General features: G+C 37.7%; 1 protein-coding gene across 1 annotated transcript in view; it reads right to left on the bottom strand.

Annotated features, from left to right (window-relative positions):
* The window catches only part of CACNA1C (calcium voltage-gated channel subunit alpha1 C), a 521,583-nt gene extending 508,168 nt beyond the window's left edge, over window positions 1-13,415 (bottom strand). The window contains exon 1 of the mRNA XM_009278953.1: window positions 13,286-13,415. Within this exon, the coding sequence (XP_009277228.1) occupies window positions 13,286-13,415 (130 nt within the window). The remainder of the gene's footprint in view (window positions 1-13,285) is intronic.
* Window positions 13,416-19,587: the final 6,172 nt, after the last annotated feature.

Genomic DNA, 19,587 nt, shown 5'->3' with positions numbered 1-19,587 from the left:
CGGCGAGGAGGCCCCGCCCCTCCCCTCTGTGCGGGGGGGAGCCGGCATGGCGGAGGTGCGAGGGCTGGCGTGAGGGCTGCGCTGAGGGGCTGCCTCGGCCCGGCCGGGTGTCCTGGGGTGCTCCCTGCCCTCACCGAGCTGGGTGAGGCGTTGTGCCTGGCTCAGCCTCTCTGGCGAGTGTGAGAAGCCCTGCGGCGCCGAGGACGTGGGTTCCGAAAGGCTTACAGGGCTGTAAAAGTTCCGTCCTGCAGGGCAGGGCTGTAGGAGACGGGGGTTTAAAGCAGGGCACGGGCCTCGGGAGCTCCTCTGCTGTCCGAACGTCTACAGCGGAACCAAAACACGTACCAAAGTGTATTGGAGTTACAAACACTAAAAAGGCTATTTAAGATTAAAAAAAATTAATTACCTAGGGGGATCTTTTGGTAATTTAACATTCTGGCTATTTGCGGGTGGTTGTTGGTTTGCTGTAATGGTGGGGCTTCGGGGCTGTGTTTGAAGAACCTGCGCGGTCTGCCTTTTGTGTGGGTTCCCCCGTACCCGTCCGGAGTGTTGCCCGTGAGGGCAGGCGCCGTTTGGAAAATCCTCTCCCTGAATCTGGCCTGCGTGTCGCCTTCAGGTGTAGCAGAGAGTTAATCCAGCGCAGTGTTCGGTCCCATGGTGTCGAGCCTTTAGCCTTTTCAGATCTTGTGATAAAACTTGGGTCGGCTGCACCACCGTGACCTGTGTTGGCTCTAGTCTCTCGCCACCAGCTGATGAAGTTGGGGTTAGTTATTTTTTCATGGCTCAGGTGAGAGAGGTGTAAATGATGGTATTGGTAAAACAGAGATAAAGGGGGGGGGCTCGCAGATGGCTAGCAAAACGCTGCCCTGATTTCAACTTTCTTAACTTTCCTTTTCTTCAGGAGAAGACTGACGTGGAGGGAACGCTGTTTGTTTACACAAGGTGAGGACGTAACATTTTAATGTCTGCAGGTGAAACCTATGGATGTGGAAAAGCTTGCTGGGACGGAGCATGGCTGAATGAAGTAAAATGCTCCTCCTTGTTCAAGGGTGAAAAGAAACTGAAATTGGCAGAGGCAAATGGGGGGAAGAAAACACTGGGAAGGAGACATCACCTTATATTTGGATAAGACTTCCAAATGTGATTTAAATCTCAATACGGGTAAACCGTAGGAATCTGTTATGTTGTTTTAAATACGATGTAGCATTTGCAGTTTAAAAGGTGTCGGGACAAAAAACAAATAGTGAAATAAATAATGGTGTTCCTTAAAAGAAGGGAATGGTAGAACTTACGAGGTATTGTGTTCCTTACTTAGGGAACTTTCGTACTACTTGTGTCTGATTATTCATTTTTCATGCATATTTCATCCAACATTTTGGATGTTTTTAATGCTTTCTTTTAGCAGCAGCTCTGGTTGTGGCTTTTCAGAGCATTGGTTACCTCATTTATTCTAGTATGTACCTTAGATCTGTTGCGAAGTCTGCCCTGTGTTTGGGTTTCCAAGTTAGTGCCCCAGCATTTCCCTGTGACTATTGTTAAAATCAGAAAATAATACAGCAAGCAGATCTTGCAGTAGCTGCTGGGATGGGACACCGAAGCAGAAACTTTCTCCTTCAACATTTATGTTGATGAGGATCTGGTAGGGCACTGAGAAAGCAAGAGATTGTTTTGGGAAGGCGAGAGATGTATGTGTGAAGTGACAGGGAGGCCCAAGACACTGTGAGCTTTGTGTGAAGTAGGAATGCTGGTTTTAATCTTTTGAGCTCTATTTGTACCAGCAGTGGAAACAGTCATCAGTAATTTTTCTAAGCTGCTTTCAGGTAAGTGGAGATAAGATGTTGTTATGATTACCACCAGAAGAGGAAAGAACTGGCCCTTAGTTGTGCTAGCAGTAGGTGGAGGTGGCTAGTTGTGTACTGCAAAACAGAAGTAGTATTTCTCTTGTATGTTGGTTTTAAAACTCCGAAACTGACAACATGTAACCTGGCACTTCTAGCATCTGTGATCTTTCACTGTTCTTTTTGTTGGCTGAGGAAGTTTCCATTTACAGCAGAGATTGCTACCCTGGCTGTCCTAGAGGCAGCAGTATGGAACAGGTTGTGAGCTGTGAGTAACATCATACATTGCCCTCCCCATCGGTTTTAACTTTGATTTCCTGTGGCTTTGAACAAAGTCATAAAGTCTTGTGGAAAAAAACATTGCCAACAGACCGTAGGTTGGAGACCACTGGTGTTGCCTTTGTTGCTTCTCATTACTGTTGTGACAATGTAAAGTAACGTGACCGTTTTACTTGAGCTGTCTTATTTATCACCTATCTCGTCTTTCTGAATTCTGAGGAGCGGCCAAAAAATCAGACTTCTGACTGGGTTAACACCAGTGGAAGTGGACTGTTTTTTTGTTTCTTTGTTTGGGTTTTTTTAAGTGAAGTACTGACTGTTGCAAACAAGTATTCTTGTTAAGGGCTCAACTTTTGTTTAATTTTCTGTTGACTCCAATCTTGTAATGCAGGTTTCTGTGCTTTGGATTTCATAGAGAAATCCACTCACCAGCAATTACCAGAGATTGCACTTCTCCCAAATGCTTAGCCATCATCTTTTCCTTTATTGTCATACTTGGTTTGAAAGTAGTATCTCCTGTCAGGATTGTGATAGGTTTAACAGCTCACATTAATAAAAATTATCTAACTGACTTGAAGTGTAACCCCCATGAATGAGCATAATGATTTAGAGTCATAGAACCACAGAATGGTTTGAGTTGGAAGGGACCTTTAAAGGTCATCTAGTCCAATCCCCCTGCCATGGGCAGGGACATCTTCAGCTAGATCAGGTTGCTCAAAGCCCTGTCCAACCTGACCTTGAATGTTTCCAGGGATGGGGCATCCACCACCTCTCTGGGCAACCTGTTCCAGTGTTTCACCACCCTCATTTTTGTTCTTATGCTTTAGATCGTATGGCAAATCCTATCTGGGATGACTGTTAACTATCTGCAACTGTTAACCTGGGTGTTAAAAAATATACTTGCTCTGGCCCATGACTGAATCGTTCTAATTGCTGTTTTCTACTCCAGCGAGAAACTATAGGGTAGATGGTGGTGGCTGGATAATGTGATGCTGATGCTCTGGGACAAGTTGGTGTTTTGTAACATCTTGCCTGTTCAGAAGTTGTAGGCCTTATAACTTGAACTGAAAACTGGATATGCGGATATGATTATGCTGTGACTAAATCATTGGACCTCAAATGGTAGTATCACAGATGTGGCATACTCTCTGTAGCTGTTGTGAGACCAGTGGTCCTTCAGTTATTTCTCATATATAACGTAGGGTTTTGACATAATTAAAAGGATTGCACGAAACACTGCAAGAGTCAATTCTTATTTCCTCGGCAACAAAATTAGATTTTTGTAGTATCTCTTAGAAATTAAAAAAAAAATATATTTTTAATATAAACTATATAAAACTGTACAACAAAGAAATTCTAGTAATTTCTTTTTTTCCTTGACTTGATGTGATTTCTAATTGATAATTTTCAGATCAGCTTCTCCAAGGCATGGCTTCACAATTATGAACAGACTGAGCATGGAAAATCGAACAGAACCTATTACTAAAGACCTCGATTTCCAGCTGCAGGACCCTTTTCTATTGTACAGAAACGCCAGATGTAAGTATGTGATATGTTGGGTTAAATACTGAAGAAGTGAGCTCCTCTTCAGAGTCTGTTCTTGGTTAAGGCAGTCCAAATGATTAGACTGCAGCTTTCAAGGGCTGAAACTAGCTGGTTAACAGGTACAGTTGAAGGAATACTTCATGCTTTTTGCCGTGCCGAAAGAGAAGAGTTGCTCAGTGCTTCCCAAAATGCCACTCTTCTAAAGAAAATATTAGAATGTGCTTAACAGTAATCTCTTCGTTTAACTGACAAATAGTAGACTTCTATGTTTGCGTGCATGCGAATGGGCATAGAGACTCACAGAGATATTTTGTGTGTTCTGAATATACCCCAGTCAGTGTTGGGAAGTCTCGCCGTAAAGCAGATCTACTGAGGGTTGGATTAATATTTGTAGTCTTGGTTTTCTGCATAAAAATAGACAAATGCAGCCAATTCAAACCCTGTCTTCTGCTCCAGCTCCAAAATGCTGTCCTTACAGCAAGTTGGAAGGCAGGTTACTTCTAAAGTATTAGAGGTAACTTTTGGCAACGTAGCGTTGAGCCTAATCTAAACTCTGATGAAAGATAAAGTTATTACTTTGGGCTCTGTGTTTATCTTGCATGATTATCTTTGTACAAGAGCTAGCAAGTGTCAGGCAAACTCAGAAATAAGTGGAAGACATGAGAAAGCTGTAGTTTTACATGCAGATATACATATGGACTGTTACAACGTGCAATTATATGAGAATGAGCAGTTATAAATATACAGTTTATATCTGTACTTGAAAGCAGAGCTGTAGTGTGATCCGTACTTTGTGCTTGATGCATAAAAATAGATTGCAGAAGTGTTTTATGTAAACTGTGATGCAAAAGTGTTCCCTCTGGATGAAGTAAATTCATGGCATACAAAGCAGCCCAGTTTGATAATCTGCTAGACCTTTTTACTTCATATACTTAATTTGGAGTTGGAAAGTATATCAAGAGGGAATCCTGTTGTTCACACATGCTATGCGGTAGAAACAATAGAGAAATAACATTTTAAATAACCTAAATGAAACTTCTATTTTTGAGAGTATTTGATAGGCTGACAAAGAACTGAAATTCCCAAAGAAACTGAAAAGAAATGCAGACATCTCCAGGCTAACCTAGACTACACCAGGCATTAGGATTTTAAGTACCATGAGACCTATTTATTCCATCTGATTTTGAAGAGTCTTTCCTATGTATATGTAATCTTTTTTAATCTCATTTTGAAATTCCATTAGGAGTTTATGTATGTGTATACTAATATCTGCCTTTTTGAAATCTGATCTATTAATTTTTCATTTTTGTTGAGACAATTGCTATAAAGAGTAATTAGAAGTTGTCATAACTCTATGCTGACGTGAAGTAAGACAGTCTTTAGTCTAAGTACTACACATAAACCGTGATTCGTTTGGTTTTTTATTAAGAGAAAAATCGGGGGTTTTGAGGGGGGTGTAAGCCATTTGTTCACTAAGAGATGTCAGAATTTTAGATTTGCAGGGTCTCAAATGTAAGTACTAACATACGCTTCTGAGCAGTGGGCCTACGTTCAAGTAACTTGTGTGAGGCTTTTTGGCTAATTGTGCAACAGCAAAATGCAGAAGGCTTCTTTTCTGGGTTCTTCTGTCTAGGCAGTGGTTCTTTTAGGGTAGTTACTGCTGAACTGTGTTTGCGCAGCATCAAGGCCTTCTGTGTTTCTCACACTGCCCCGCCAGTGAGTAGGCTGGGGGTGTGCAAGAATTTGGGAGGGGACGCAGCTGGGACAACTGACCCCAACTGACTAAAGGGATACCCCAGACCATACGATGTTGTTTAGAGCAATAAAAGCTGGGGGAAGAAGGAGGAAGGGGGGATGTTTGGAGTTATGGCATTTGTCTTCCCAAGTAACCGTTAGGCATGAAGCCCTGCTTTCCTGGAAATGGCTAAATATCTGCCTGCTGATGGAAAGTAGTGAATGAATTCGTTATTTTGCTTTGCTTGCGTGCACAGCTTTGCTTTGCCTATTAAACTGTCTTTATTCTCAGCCCACGAGTTTTCTTACTTTTGCCCTTCTGATTGTCTCCCCATCCCACAGAGGGGAGGGAGCAAGCGGCTGTGTGGGGCTGAGCTGCCAGCTGGGGTGAACCCACAACACCTTCACTGACAATTTGCCAGTGGCAACATGGAAGTAACAACACATTTCTTTCAGTTTAGGATCTCTCAGCCACAAGATCTGATAGCTTCTTGACCTCGTGGCACTCTTTGCTATATTATTTCCTTGAGTGCTACCATGAAAAAAAGAAACAAGAAGATCCCCAGCCCGTGTACTCCCAGTTTTACAAAGTTATCTTCAGCCTGGGTCTGTGGGTCTGATTTTTACCACAGTTAGCTGTTCGATCTAACCATGGGTAAATCTGTATCTGTTATTTAATTTGAGAATTTTGTTGTCTGAGAGAAGATTCATGTTTGCTTTACTAAAAAAATCCACTAGTTTAGGATTTCAGTTAGTATCAGATGTGTTCCAGGTATTGGGATATGTTACCCCTAGTTATTTATCTTCCTAAAATACTCTTACAAAGGCTTAATCATTAGTTCTTCAAGTAAACTGAAGATCTTGGTCCTTTGAAGGAAAAACTTTTGTTTTCTCAGATGTTCACAGAAACATCTATGTTTTCAGAGCAAACTGGCATTACAGACCCATAGAAGAAAAGTTATTTACCAACTCATTTGACTTTTCCAGGTTTTCTTTAGGTTCCTACAGATGGTTCACGTGGTGATTTCTCCACTGAGATAGATAGCTCTAGCCCTTTCTTCCTTACTGTGTATTTCAAAGTCTTTGCTACATAAAATGAAGGAACCTTCTCAACATCAAGTATCTCTTTTCTCTAGGGTCTCATCCAAACACGATTCTGAATACCAGTCTTGAATTTTCTATATGAATATTTTCCTTGTGTTTTGCTTTATTATACAACTTGTCTTTATAATTTTTGCAAAACTAAGGTTTTAGGCTTCTTCCTTATTAAATGGAGTTTTCATCCAAAACTGGATTTCTTAGGCCCTAATCTTATAATTATATTACTTTTATCTCCTGCTTCCAGATACTAATAAGGATTACTCAGTAATAGCTGTTTACTTGGCAAAACAGTGGACAGTTTGGCAGTAATACTTAACAGGATCTGGAAACAAGTTATCTTTTTCTAACCTTTTCTTTGACTTGGTTACTTTTTACTCTATTTTTCATACATATCTTCTTATTAGATATAACAGGAGTCCTGCCCAGTGTTTTGTTTCTTCCAGTATTCTCAATGTTTGTTGAAACCAACTTCATTTCAGTACAGCTGAGTATCTATGGCTGGTTGTATCACACAGTCGAAAATAAATGCTCTTGGCAACAAAAGGTGTGGTACTTGTGTACTGGACAAATCTGCCAACATTTTGTCACGGTGTAGCTATCATTTTGTAAAGATTGCTCTACATCCAATATATGATTACAATAGAAAAAGCTTTCCCAAATTATACACAATAAATATAAGTTTTATGAATACTTAAAATAAGAAAAGGAATATTTTGATCTTACGTTTTACTTCATTGGTTTTCGTATTTCTTCTATTATTCCATATGATCTTGGTCATCTAAAGTTGAAATACTGTCTAAACACCGTGTTGCAGACACCTACAGTCTAATCCCAGGACCTCTCAGGCTGGATTTGGGATCCATGCCAGTTAATGTTTGCACTGATCCACTATTTCACAGAAAAGTTTAGTTTGGGAAATCTGTTAGGCTAGAGCTAGGGTTATTCATTTCAAAGCTAGGAGGGAAGCTCAAATTATAGTTTTTAATGCCAGCAGAAATCCTTGTCCACCAGGAAACAGAAGGTTTATGGATCAAATAGGTATTTTCAATGTGACCTTTAAACTTACGTAGTTAACTGCAATTTTAGATGCTTTCTTTCTGAGAGCAAGACAGTAGTTCTGTTTTTGTTTAGATCATCAAATGATTTTAAGGGTTTTAAAAAATTTCCCGGGTTCTATATTTGAGTAATTTTAACTACATAATTACTACTTTTTTCCTTAATCTTTGGTGATATTTATTGTGAAAACCAATGTTTAGAGCCTGTTGCTTAAGACTTGATGCTGATTAATATGAGAGAGTTCAGAAGAAATGCATAACTGTAAATTATTAGTTAAAATAACTTCATTTTCTCATTTTAGCATGGATCAGCTATATAATAATTTACTTGCAACTATGCCCAACTGTATATTGTACCAGGTGTATATGGGTGTATGCTGGGTCAGTGAATTATTTCTTGAGTCGAACGATTTATCATTTCATCACTGAATACTGTTTTTCATGTTTACATGTTTACACAGACAATTTGGTGAATATTAAGTTGCATATCTAAGGGCTAGTTTCACCTTGAGTGTTTCAGCTGCCAGAAAAAAAAACCCAAGATCCTACCTTATAATAGTTAGTATGCTAATTATGACGATGATCTGTTCCAGGTTAATTGGGTGCTTTTGTGCTATAGCAAGTGGAGAAAGAAATTGTGTGACAGATCAACAAATATTCTATATCTGACTAGATTCTATACCTCTTTGGGCATAGAAGTTACTTTTCGTTTTGTGCCACATTTGTAGCAAGGCCTTTGATCACGTCATCTCCGAAGCTTGAAACTGAATGAAGCTTCCTAGTCAGATGTGGCATATTCTACTGAATTTGAGCTTTTGCAGAGGTTCAGGAAATGATACAAAAGCAGACCAGACATGCCTGGTTTTGGTAAAACTGTCTTGACACACGAGACATACATAACCTCATAGTAGTTTTAGTTGTCTGGTTTAACCTGCCACCATAAGTCTATCAGAACCCTGAAAATTTAGTAGTATTTTCCCAGATTCCCACACTGCAAAAACGTCCAGTCGATGAGATGGGATGGGAGGGAGAGGGAAGTTTGCTAGCTGTCCAAAGAAGTAGCATAAGTTTTGGGGTTTGTTTGTGGCTTTTTTTTTCCCCTGTAGGTCATAATTATTTGCATATGAAAATTTTTCCAAATATATGCTTGGGGCAAGTGATTGTAAAATGTTTAGGAAAAGGTAACGGTGTATATTTTTCTCAAACTATTATTTTTCATTCTTAAATTCTATGTTACAGCATCCTAGAGCCCTCTCAAATAGAACAACTCATCTTCTTGGAGACCGATTGTGGCTTATTTCAGTTCACCCTTCTAAGTAAATACATCCTGGTAAAAAATACTAAATGGATAACAAGTGTCCCACTTCTGTATGCATTTCTGAAGACCCATTGACCCTGCAAGTAGCATTTCACTTGTAAAGAACATTTTAGTTTGTTGACTATTAGAAATTTACTTCCGAAGGGAAAGCGGGAGACAACAGTAATAGAATTTGAGTGATATGTAAAAATGAACATATCATGAAAAACAATCTTCTTTTGGATACTGTAGTGTCTTTTTTACCCTGAAATATGGTCTTAGTCTATACTACATTACATATTCTGTAATTCAATATTTTAAATCTCTTCATTCTTCTGAAATGTGTTTTTATTTGAGAATGAAAACAGCATTTGGTGGTTAAATTTACTTGTGTATGTATTTAGATTCAGCCTTCTGCATATTGACCAATAAACAACTACTTGCTCAACTGTTTCCATTGAGACAGGCAAAACAGATATTCCAGGCTTTGTTTTTACAATGTAATAGAGTTTCTGTTTGGTTTTTGGTTTCGGTAAAAATGTCAGTTTAAAATGGAGAATCTTATTTATCAGCCTCCTACCTGCCTACATGCAGTATCTGGTCCAATAAGAAAAAAAAAACCAAACAGGATGAACACAGTAAACTGAAATGTGTATTCATTTGACTGTTCCCCAAATGCTCATTGGTCTTCTTGAATTTTGAAACAAATACCTTTAAATGTTTTTGACTTCATTCAATTTGTGTTATTTTTCTCTAAATTCAGTGGTCTGCTGATTCAGAAATAGTACATGGCTTTCTGTTGCTGCATCATTAAGCAAAACGCAATGTTTTTGTCACAGCTGAATAACTTAAAAACAATTTTTTTGAGGTTAAGTTTGTTTGCAAAATTATTATTCTGACCTGCTAGTACCTGCATGTTTTGTTGAAGAAAATATTTCTGAGTTTAAAACTCTTTGAAAAATGTTTGTCAATTTGGAACAAAAGTGAAAGCTCAGACTATAGAAATTCAAAGTAATTTTGGCAGAAGTGCCTTGCCCTCATTAGAGGTATGTTCTTCTCAGCCTGTTCTTTACTAAACAGATTTGGCTAAAGCATTTTTTTAAAAGCCTGCCTGGACTGACCACTGCCATTTGTTCAGAATACAAATGCTTGTGGTTTACCTGAGGTTCTGTCCTTGGAGACATTTTTGTCTCAGAGAAATAAACAAATTGCTCCTCCTTCTTCCCATCCCAGTTTCTCTCCTTTGATCAGCATTATAAAAATTCATCATGCATCCAGCAAGACAGAACAGCAGCAGAGGTCATGATTATCTTCCCTTGATGTTATTGACCTTAAAGTGAAACCTCAGTTTTGCTGAGAGCGTTAGAATGCTAACACTGTTAAGCATAGATATTATTTTCCTTTTTTAAATTTAAAAGGAAAATATACCTACTGAAAATACATTAATGTTGTAGTAAGAGTTGATTCTAAACACAGAAAATTAAGGTTGCAGCATGAGCTTTGTCATGTTGCATGCATTTTTTTTTTAACCTGTTTTACAGTTTGTCTCCCGTTTAACTATTTTATAGTTTGTCATGTGCAAATTTTCTTGAGAGAAGCAAATAAATAGGAGCAGGAAGAAACTTGCTTATCAGATGCATAGTGACAATTTTTTTTTATGTGAGATGCTGTCTAGCGCTCAGTTTACTGACGCATGAGCTTTGTCATGTTGCATGCATTTTTTTTTTAACCTGTTTTACAGTTTGTCTCCCGTTTAACTATTTTATAGTTTGTCATGTGCAAATTTTCTTGAGAGAAGCAAATAAATAGGAGCAGGAAGAAACTTGCTTATCAGATGCATAGTGACAATTTTTTTTTATGTGAGATGCTGTCTAGCGCTCAGTTTACTGACTTCCTTGTACCTAGACTCAGAAATCATCTGTTCTTAGACCAGTTTATAAAAGCATATATAAAAGCATTACTGATTTCCTACTGCATTTCCCATATAGTTCCTCCCTTTGTGGTCTATCCTTCAATCTACTAATGATTTTAATGTGCTTAGAAGATGGTAAAAATTGCTTCAGAATGTCCAGAAAAATAATAAACTGCCCATTGGAAATAGTATAGATTTTGATTTACATTTTTATAAATAAAACCATAAAATATATACATTTATATTTTAGATTTCTATGCTTTCTGTCTCTCATTTTAATTTTCAGGGATGCCTAAAATTCTTTAATGCTTGCCTGTTGAGATATAAAAATATTATTGTAACTTGATGGCGTAACTAAACACTATTTTGCAGTCGGGTGTGGATGGACATGTAGCAGTGCTGGCTCAAGGCAGGTGATTTTTAAGATTGGGAATCATGACCTTGCTGTCTAGTGGTTAGTTGGCTTGCCTGTTCTAGAGTACACAACCTGATACGCCTGGTTTTGCAACCTGTAACTAAAGTCTGCTTGAGTCTATAGAAGCAGGAGTGGATTTTTAACGTAGTGAAAGGGACAGGGTGATTTGTTGTTGTAAAGAAGTATGCATATATGCAAATTACTTTTAAAAAATAAATTGACTGAAAAAGTGCCATAGAATATACTTTTCTGTGGTAACTTGTAGTTGATCATAATTTCTTATTTTCCTAACTCCCTATCTTACTGAAGCTAGCCCCATTTTGAGCAGAAGGCTGGACTGAATGACCTGCAGAGGCCCCAGCCAAATTAAATTATTAATGTGATTCTAGGATTAGCGGGTATTGGTTAATTCTACTTTAGGGTGTTTGGGAATTTTTTTGTGCTTATTGTGGAGAGTAAATGTAGTTCTGTGATTTAGGTTTTTAGGGTTCAAATAATAAAAAAAAAAAACAGAGGAGGAACTGTAATATGCCTTTTTTGTTTGTTGTTTCTAAAGCAGAATTGTTTGTACTAGTATTTCTAAATTTATTTTTTCCAGGGCTACCTTATTATTCATATTTTCCTTTAGACTAACTACAATATATGTTTTTCAGTGGAAATTGTACATGCCAGTTGTGAAGGCCGTAAGATTAAAATACAAGTTTTGATGCGTAAAACCATGTCCCTTGTCACCCCGCCCAATTCAGCACAGATTTTCTATTCAGACTTTCCTAAAAGGATATTTTCATTGTTTCTTCCTCACCCTTCCTACCCTGAGGATTTGGTACCAGTTGTGGAAGTCTTTGACTGAACAAAGCAAACAATTTAGAATGCCTTGTATTTGTAAAGTGGTTTTTGCAACTGTAACTATGATGACAGCAGCCATCTTTTTGCTCTAATGATGTGCTTCTGTTGTGTGATGAAGGTAGGGGAAAAAAAAAGTGTAAGGAAAAGAAGTGCAGTAATCCTAACATAGGTTTTCAGTTGGGTGGAACGATGGAGTCCAATCTGAAAGTCAGAGAAACTATGTCATGTGAGAAGAAACAGGCTAAGGAGCTAAGATAACAAAGCTATGTAGTTTTTTGATGGCTGGTAATTATTTTTTCTATGATGGAACTGTATCCCTGCCTGGGCAAACAAATTGGTAGGAAGAATATATGGAATAGAACTAAAAGCACGTATCAAGCATCCTGCAGTTGTGGATGAGTTTCCGTATAAAACGGAAGGAGTATAACACTGCGTATATCTGCTAGACACAGTCTTTGTTTCCCATTTATGGATGTAAGCATATAAGCAACATATTAGCTTGTCTGGACATTTACTGCTGAGAGTGTACTGCCAGCGCTGGGAATTCCGGACATCTTTTCAAGATAAGATAGGCATATGATGCAGTAAATCTCAAGAGTTCAAGTTGGAGCAGATAAATTTTTTTAAAGAGGTTATTTTCATGTGACTACCTGTATACCCTCTACTTCATACACACCTCCTTGTATAGCATAAAATGGTAGATGTTTCCAGACCAGTGTAAATATGTACATGAATGCCTACATATTTCTTCTGCAAATGAAAATATTACAGAGCTAGTTGCTTTTTAGAAATCTCTCGCGTAACCCCCTTTTCAGATTAGTCCCTTCACACACACGCACATACGCATTTAATATTTTGGGTGTTTGTATGTTTTAAACTTCTTAGCCTCTTTGTCTACAGAAAAACCCTTTTTCTTTCTTGTTCCTTATACTTACATGCCTTTTTTTTTTTTTCCTCTCACGTCAAAGTGGAAGCGGGAATGTGATGTTCATTAGATACTCAAAAGACAATATATTACCAAGAGAAGCCGTCCATCTACTTAACTCCATAGATTTGAGAATTACCAGAATTATCTAAATCCCTTGGTAGTGTGATCACACGTACAGGACTTCACAGCACATGATCCCCAACTATTACTATAAGTTATTAGTGTAGTTTCATACATTATACAGACTGTTCTATTTAAATAGAAAGGGAATACTTATCCCAGCAGGTAGATACCAGTACAGTTTGCGTGCACACAACTGGGTAATGTTGTCTTACCTCCAGGTTTGATGTAGAAGCAGTTAAGCTGAGTTTCATGCACCAGCTTCCCCTTATACTTCATTTCAAGTTCCCCTGGCTGTTGGCTGGGTAGCGGGTGATACGCTTGCCGAACAAAGGCTTGAAGCATTTTAAAATTCCAAGGAGTGTTGAAACAGCTGAACCTGAGTATATTTTCTATATATAGTAAAGGTAAATTCCTTTTGGTCAATTGTTTCTTACTTCAGAGTTATTTTATGTAATAGCCTTGTATAGAAGTTAAAACCTGAATGTTGCTTTAAACTACTGGCAACTTGGTCTTTTAATCTAGAAACGCTTTTCCAGCTCTTTGAAACCTCTGCAATATCTCTTGCATTATCCTTCCTTTCCTTGCTCTTCACTCCTAATCCTTTTCTTGTCCTCTGTGCCTTATGCTCAGTTGGAGCCTTCTCTTCCCCCTGTGGTTTTTCAGGAAAACTTGGATTGAGAAGTGAAGATAATGGGCGCCATCCACCCGTCAGCTCATCACCTCACCGAGCCATGACGATCTCTGGTTTCTGTATATCAGCATGGGCTTCTCTGATAATATCCTCTTGTGTTTGAAAAAAATAGGTTTGTCTAGTAGGGGGTGGACTTCACTCCTGACATAGCCAGAAAACTTCTCTTGGAATGTGAGCTTGCTCACTTGCGCTCTTTTATATGTGTGTGTATATATATAAAAAAATATTTGTAACCTTCTCTCAAAACATGGAAGATAAATATGTGAGCAAGTGTATTCCACAGTGCATATACAAGCTGCTCACTTCTGTCTAGTATTGATTTAATACAAGCTCTTGAGTGCCTCATCAGCTCTCTCCTCATCAAAACAAGCCTTAAATCGGCAGTAAACAATACTTTTCAATTACAGGAGGGAAAAAGAAAGAAACCCTTCACAAGTATAAGATAGCATACCCTTTAAAGGACAAGGAATGTGTTCTATACAGAAACACGGTGCAACTGTTCCAGTGGAATTACACTAAGGCTGCAAATGCAGTGTTGCTTTTTTGTCTTAACTAGCGTACAAACTAGTAACAGCATTGGGCTTATTACTTGCTATCTGCTGTGCTTTAATGGTTGCGGCTGCAGGCCCGTTGTTGGTTTTGCAATGCAATTAATAAAAATTTTATAAAATATAAAGTCTTCATATCATAATGTATTTCTTAAAATCAATCTTTAAAAAAGAAAAAAAGTGGGTTTTACCTGCTGGCTTCATTATTTTGGACATACATACTCCTAGGTCTTTTGGAACCTGTTTCAGTAATCCTTTTGCATAGCAGAGATATTACTTATATGAATAAAAACAACCAGAGATCCTATAGCCAGGGGAAAAAAAATGTAAGTGATGTAGGACACATGCTTCACGTCAGAAGTCAACAATAAAGGGACTAGGAAGATTCTTCCTGTGAATCATCTGGTGCTGGTCATTGTCTTAGACAGGATATGGACTTTCAGTTTGATGAGCTCCACCAATTCTTTTGTCTCTGTCAAACAAACTGCCTTTCTGTAAAATTTCAGTAGTATTTGCTTAACAACATACAGTGTTAAATCCTCTACACAGGAATGTGTAGCATCTCTCAATGAAGAGGTTCATGAAATTTCATAATAATTAGAAAAGGAGGGAAATAACATTGGATTTTTTATGTAAGGTATCATATGCCTTCCTGCAGTGCTTTGCTGCTTTTCTTTTGTTGTCATCTCTCCTCTGTTTTTATTCTGGTTTTTTTCCTGTGAATATTTTGTACATCTGTCTTTCAAACAGAAAATGAAGTAGAGGTTCAAATTTGCACCGAGAGAGTTAAAAGCTGAGGGAGGGGAGAGGCTGAGGAAGCAGAAGATGATTACTGATATGTTTTATTCCTAAAGGATTATGCATGAGCTAGTAAAATACTGCTGACTTCTGAAGCAAAATGAAATATGCACTTTTACTTCCTGTGTGAAAATAATACAATTGCTGTAATGAAAATCACCCAATGCAAAATTCCAAATTTTTATTTGAATTTAAATGTATCTCTATTCTATATTCAGGGATTCAAAATTGCAGGGTAACTCCCAGTGTTGGCATCGTGAAATGTCTAGCTGCTAATATAAAATGAATTTGATAAATGTGGGTTTTTTTCTGTTGGATTACAGGTTTAAAACAAGGAAATGCTTACTGCGTAAATTGCATTTTCTTGGTGACAAACTTGATCTCAGGAGTACATTCAGTTTCTCTGTACATATACCCACACAGAATGTCTTATGTGCAAGAAGGTAGACTGCTAACGTTCATAGTAATCTGAAAACTAACTTCAATAGTTAAATTTTTAAGAGATATACAAATACGTTAGAAAAGAATTACAGCAATGAAAAGAAAAAAGTGATAAGGTAGTTCAAAGAGGTGGTATTTGTATCTTCATGAAAGAAATTACTAAATTGCAACTTTCATAAGAAAAAAGTAGATCATAAAATACATTTTAAACATTTTTATTAATATTTTAAGACTAAATTTAATGATCTTTCAGTTTTCAAGCATGTAAAAATGCAGTGGCCATATGTGAATGATAAAGTGTCCAAGGTGCAGCCATCTACTGAAATCTAGCTTGTAAGCTAGTGGAAGGCAGGATGGAAATAAAAAGGCTGGAAACTGAGAAGGTGAAGGCAGCTCTCCTTCCTATTCTTTAAAATAAAGGCAAACTTTTTTTTGCCTCCAGGTTGGAAAGGCAGTGTTGTCCCCTTCTCCTTGATTGAGGAGAGTTCTCATTGCTTTTAGCTACTAGGAGTGATGTGATGTGCACAGCATCAAGAAAAGAGTGTGGTTTCTAGTTCAACCTCTTCCACTTGTGATAGTGTTATGTTAGTGTAAGCTTTTCTGCTAATAGAAGTTACGGATTTATATTTAGCCTAGATTTGTGTAATGGCATTTTTGTGTTATGTTCAGATGATTCCTGTAGATCAGGGCCTGACTTCATTTCAGTGCACTGAAGACGTTTCATGGCTTGCTGTAGAAAGTTAGCAGAGACTATAGAGCACTGGTAAGCTAATACAGGTAAGTTTCAGATGTTCAGGAGTTACGTTTCTTTTGTACTGAGCCATTCTCTGATGGAATTTTTTTCACAGGAAGGATGCTTTTGTTGACCTAGGATATTTGGATTCAGTTTTTAGCCTTGCTGCAAACTTCTTCACTTACCTTTCTAAAGTCAGTGCCTATCATTTTTCTGTATCAAAAATGGAACAGTACCTTCACCCACCATCTGTTTATCTTAATGCCTCTTCGCTTAGCTTTTACACTCATTGAGTGAGACTGTTTAATCATTCCCATTACAAAAGGCAGTGGAGCTCCGGTCTGATGTGGACGTTTCGGAAGTCTATTGTGAAATAGTAATGAGAAACACTTGTTATTTAAGAACAACTTATAAATAAGAACAATAAAGGATTTATTAAGAACAACTTGTTATTTAAGAAATTGATAGTCTGGCATCTACAGACTTCCTGCCTTAATTTCAGTGTCATGCATCACCGTGATTTAAAAATTACTTGGAACTGATGATGCAATGGCAGGGGATGTGACTGGAAAACCAGTGGTGGGGGAAAAAAAATAAATGCACTAAGCCAGATGGATCATAACATAGATGCTATTCCTGTGTCGTGACTAAAAATTTCTTGTAGCATCAACAGAATGCAATTTTAAGGAAAATCTTGCAAATTCAGTTTGCCTTTGGGCTCTTTTCCAAAAAGCAAAGAACCTGCTGATGGACTCTTATATCTGCTGAGCTTTATGGAAATAAATGGATCAATGGGCTTTAAAGTTTCCTACAATACTAGCATAACTTTAGCTTTGAGGCTATTTAAGGGGCATTCTAGTGAGCCAATCTTGTTCATGTCTGCTACAGAGTTGATTTCTTTTTCATAAAGAATTTCTGCTAAATTTTTATTAAAAATCTGCCTGAAGTTAGGCTATTACAGTAGAGCCACAGATACAATTTAATAAACAATCCACCATCTCTGAGTTGTCCCTTTTTTGCCTCATGAAATCAGAAATATTTGCTGGCTCTATCTGGAAATTCTGCAAATTGGTCACCCAACTTTCATGGCTGGTAGAAGATGGCAGGGATATTTCAGGGTCCATCCTATTAACAAAAAATTGTTTCTTGTGTTGATTTTTAAGGTGTAGTTCCAGGTGCAATTAAACAGATGGTGGTGAGGAACTTATTCTTGACTTCAGTAGTGTTGACAATCATTGCCCACTCTGAAACCATCTGCTTTTGGGGATAGAGATTTTGCGGGGCTTTTGCATTTTGTTAGGGTTTTTATTGTTGTATATTTTCATGTTATTTTGGGGTGTGTTTTGTTTTTTTTTTTTTTAAGAAAGTTCCTTGAACAGTTCCCTACTCACTTGAATTTGGCTGGTCAAGCTGAAAAACAGCTTTTTCGCTCTCCATGTGTGATCATCAGTTTGCATTAAGATGTCTCTGAGCAGGGTTCTTTGCCCTTTAATAACTGGCTTTTTTTCCTGCTTGTTCATATATAATATTTTAAACATTTGAAATACTGGAAATACCAAGTCATCCTTTTCCCTGTATATATTAAAAGTTTCCCAAGTAAGTGGATCAGGAGCTTTATCAACCTTTAAATGAAAGAACAAGTGCCTGATGATTTCACGGTTTGGTTTTTTTTTCCAGCAGCCTTTTAGGAATTTAAGTTAAACTCATATCAAAATACAGGTTTTTGTTGTTTGAAAAACTCTTATCTTGCTTCAGTTTCTTGGTGGCATTTTTGTGCCTGGGACATCATAAAAATTTTGGTTCCCCTCTAAGAACTTCCAAAAAGAAGAAGATATATCTAAGCTGAATTTACATTATTTAGAAACAAATACATTTGTTTCATATAAATTTTGTATTCTGCTGCTTTACACAATGCAGAGAAGCAAGAGACCTAAAAGTTCCCGTCCTGTTGATGAGCCATATCACTATCAATGGGGTATAATAGGATGAAAATTAATTTTTTTCTAGTGTTTTGTTTTTAAATACCTAAATAGCTAAGCAAAATGTTGTGTTTGAAAGAACTTTAAAGCTGTAAAGAACTAAAAGAACTTTAAGGCTCCTAAACTAGCAAGTACCAAAATTAAGGTTGCTTGTGCAATCTCTCTTTTTTGCTTATGGAATTTTAAATTGTGTGATCGTCGTCTTTTGCAATAAGGACTTTGCTTCAGTTATCTAACAGTCTGAATGTAGTTCATGTAAAAAGCAGCTACTCAGTATTCTGGTTTTTCCTCGTTACTGATATGGGGCCTCTTGCTTTGACTGTTATATACTGCTGAAGTTCTGCACTAGGGACAGAATTATTAATTGCTTTATTCTTGTTGTTGTTTTCTGTGATACTAATCAGTATAATAGCTGATAACTCGTAAATAAGCTGAACTGTTGTACCTTGCTCAGATTAGAAGTGTTATTCTTCCCTATTTTACAAATTGGGATCCTAGGGCAGAGTAGTTACAACTACAGAGATGAATTAAATGCAGGGTGTCTGACTTTAAATTACTTGGGCCTAATTTTTCCAACATATTTATCATTCATATGTTCAAACACACTTCTTACAGACTTCAATTGTGATTATAAGTAGCTGGTGTTTTTGCAGGTCATGCACTCAAATCTTACAGCCAGGTCTAGGACCTCAAATCAAACACTGGGAAATGAAACGTACACAGTCAGTGACAGCCACTTAAGATGACATTTCACAACTTGCATATCATTGCATAATATCTCTGGGGCAGCATCAGAGTTGGAATTCAGCTTTTCAAGATAGCATGCAGCTGCCTTAGCTGCAGGTTTTTTATATCTTCATTCCTTTGTTGCAGTCCTCTCTTGCTTTATGCTGCAGAGCAGGATGTAGAAGTTCAACAGGGGAGTCTCCTTCACTACTCGAGCCTGAGCAAAGTGGAAGGAACACGGCATGCTTGTATCGTAATTGTAAAGATGGTATCATGGACAAAGGGATCACATTTGCATGGGAGTAAAAGAGCACAAAATTAACATGGCATGCTTTAATTCATGTTTTAAATTAAGAACTCACAGATTAAATATTATTATTGTGGATATAACCTACTTCGGTTCTTTTTTCAGTAGGTCCTGCAAAATGGAGGCTGCAATATTCTAAAAAGTACTAGAAAAAGAAATGCAAGCATTGATAGTTTGCTGAATAGTCAAATATTACATGAATGGTAGATAGCAAAGAGAAAAGATGACCAACTGTCGTGGTTTAACCTCAGTCGGCAACTGAGCACCACACAGCCGCTCGCTCACTCCCCC

Source organism: Aptenodytes forsteri, unplaced genomic scaffold (genome assembly GCF_000699145.1).
Source record: "Aptenodytes forsteri isolate BGI_AS27 unplaced genomic scaffold, ASM69914v1 Scaffold241, whole genome shotgun sequence".
NCBI lineage: Eukaryota > Metazoa > Chordata > Aves > Sphenisciformes > Spheniscidae > Aptenodytes > Aptenodytes forsteri.
The sequence above is the reverse complement of the archived record's forward strand: the minus strand, read 5'-3'. Positions and strand labels throughout refer to the sequence as shown.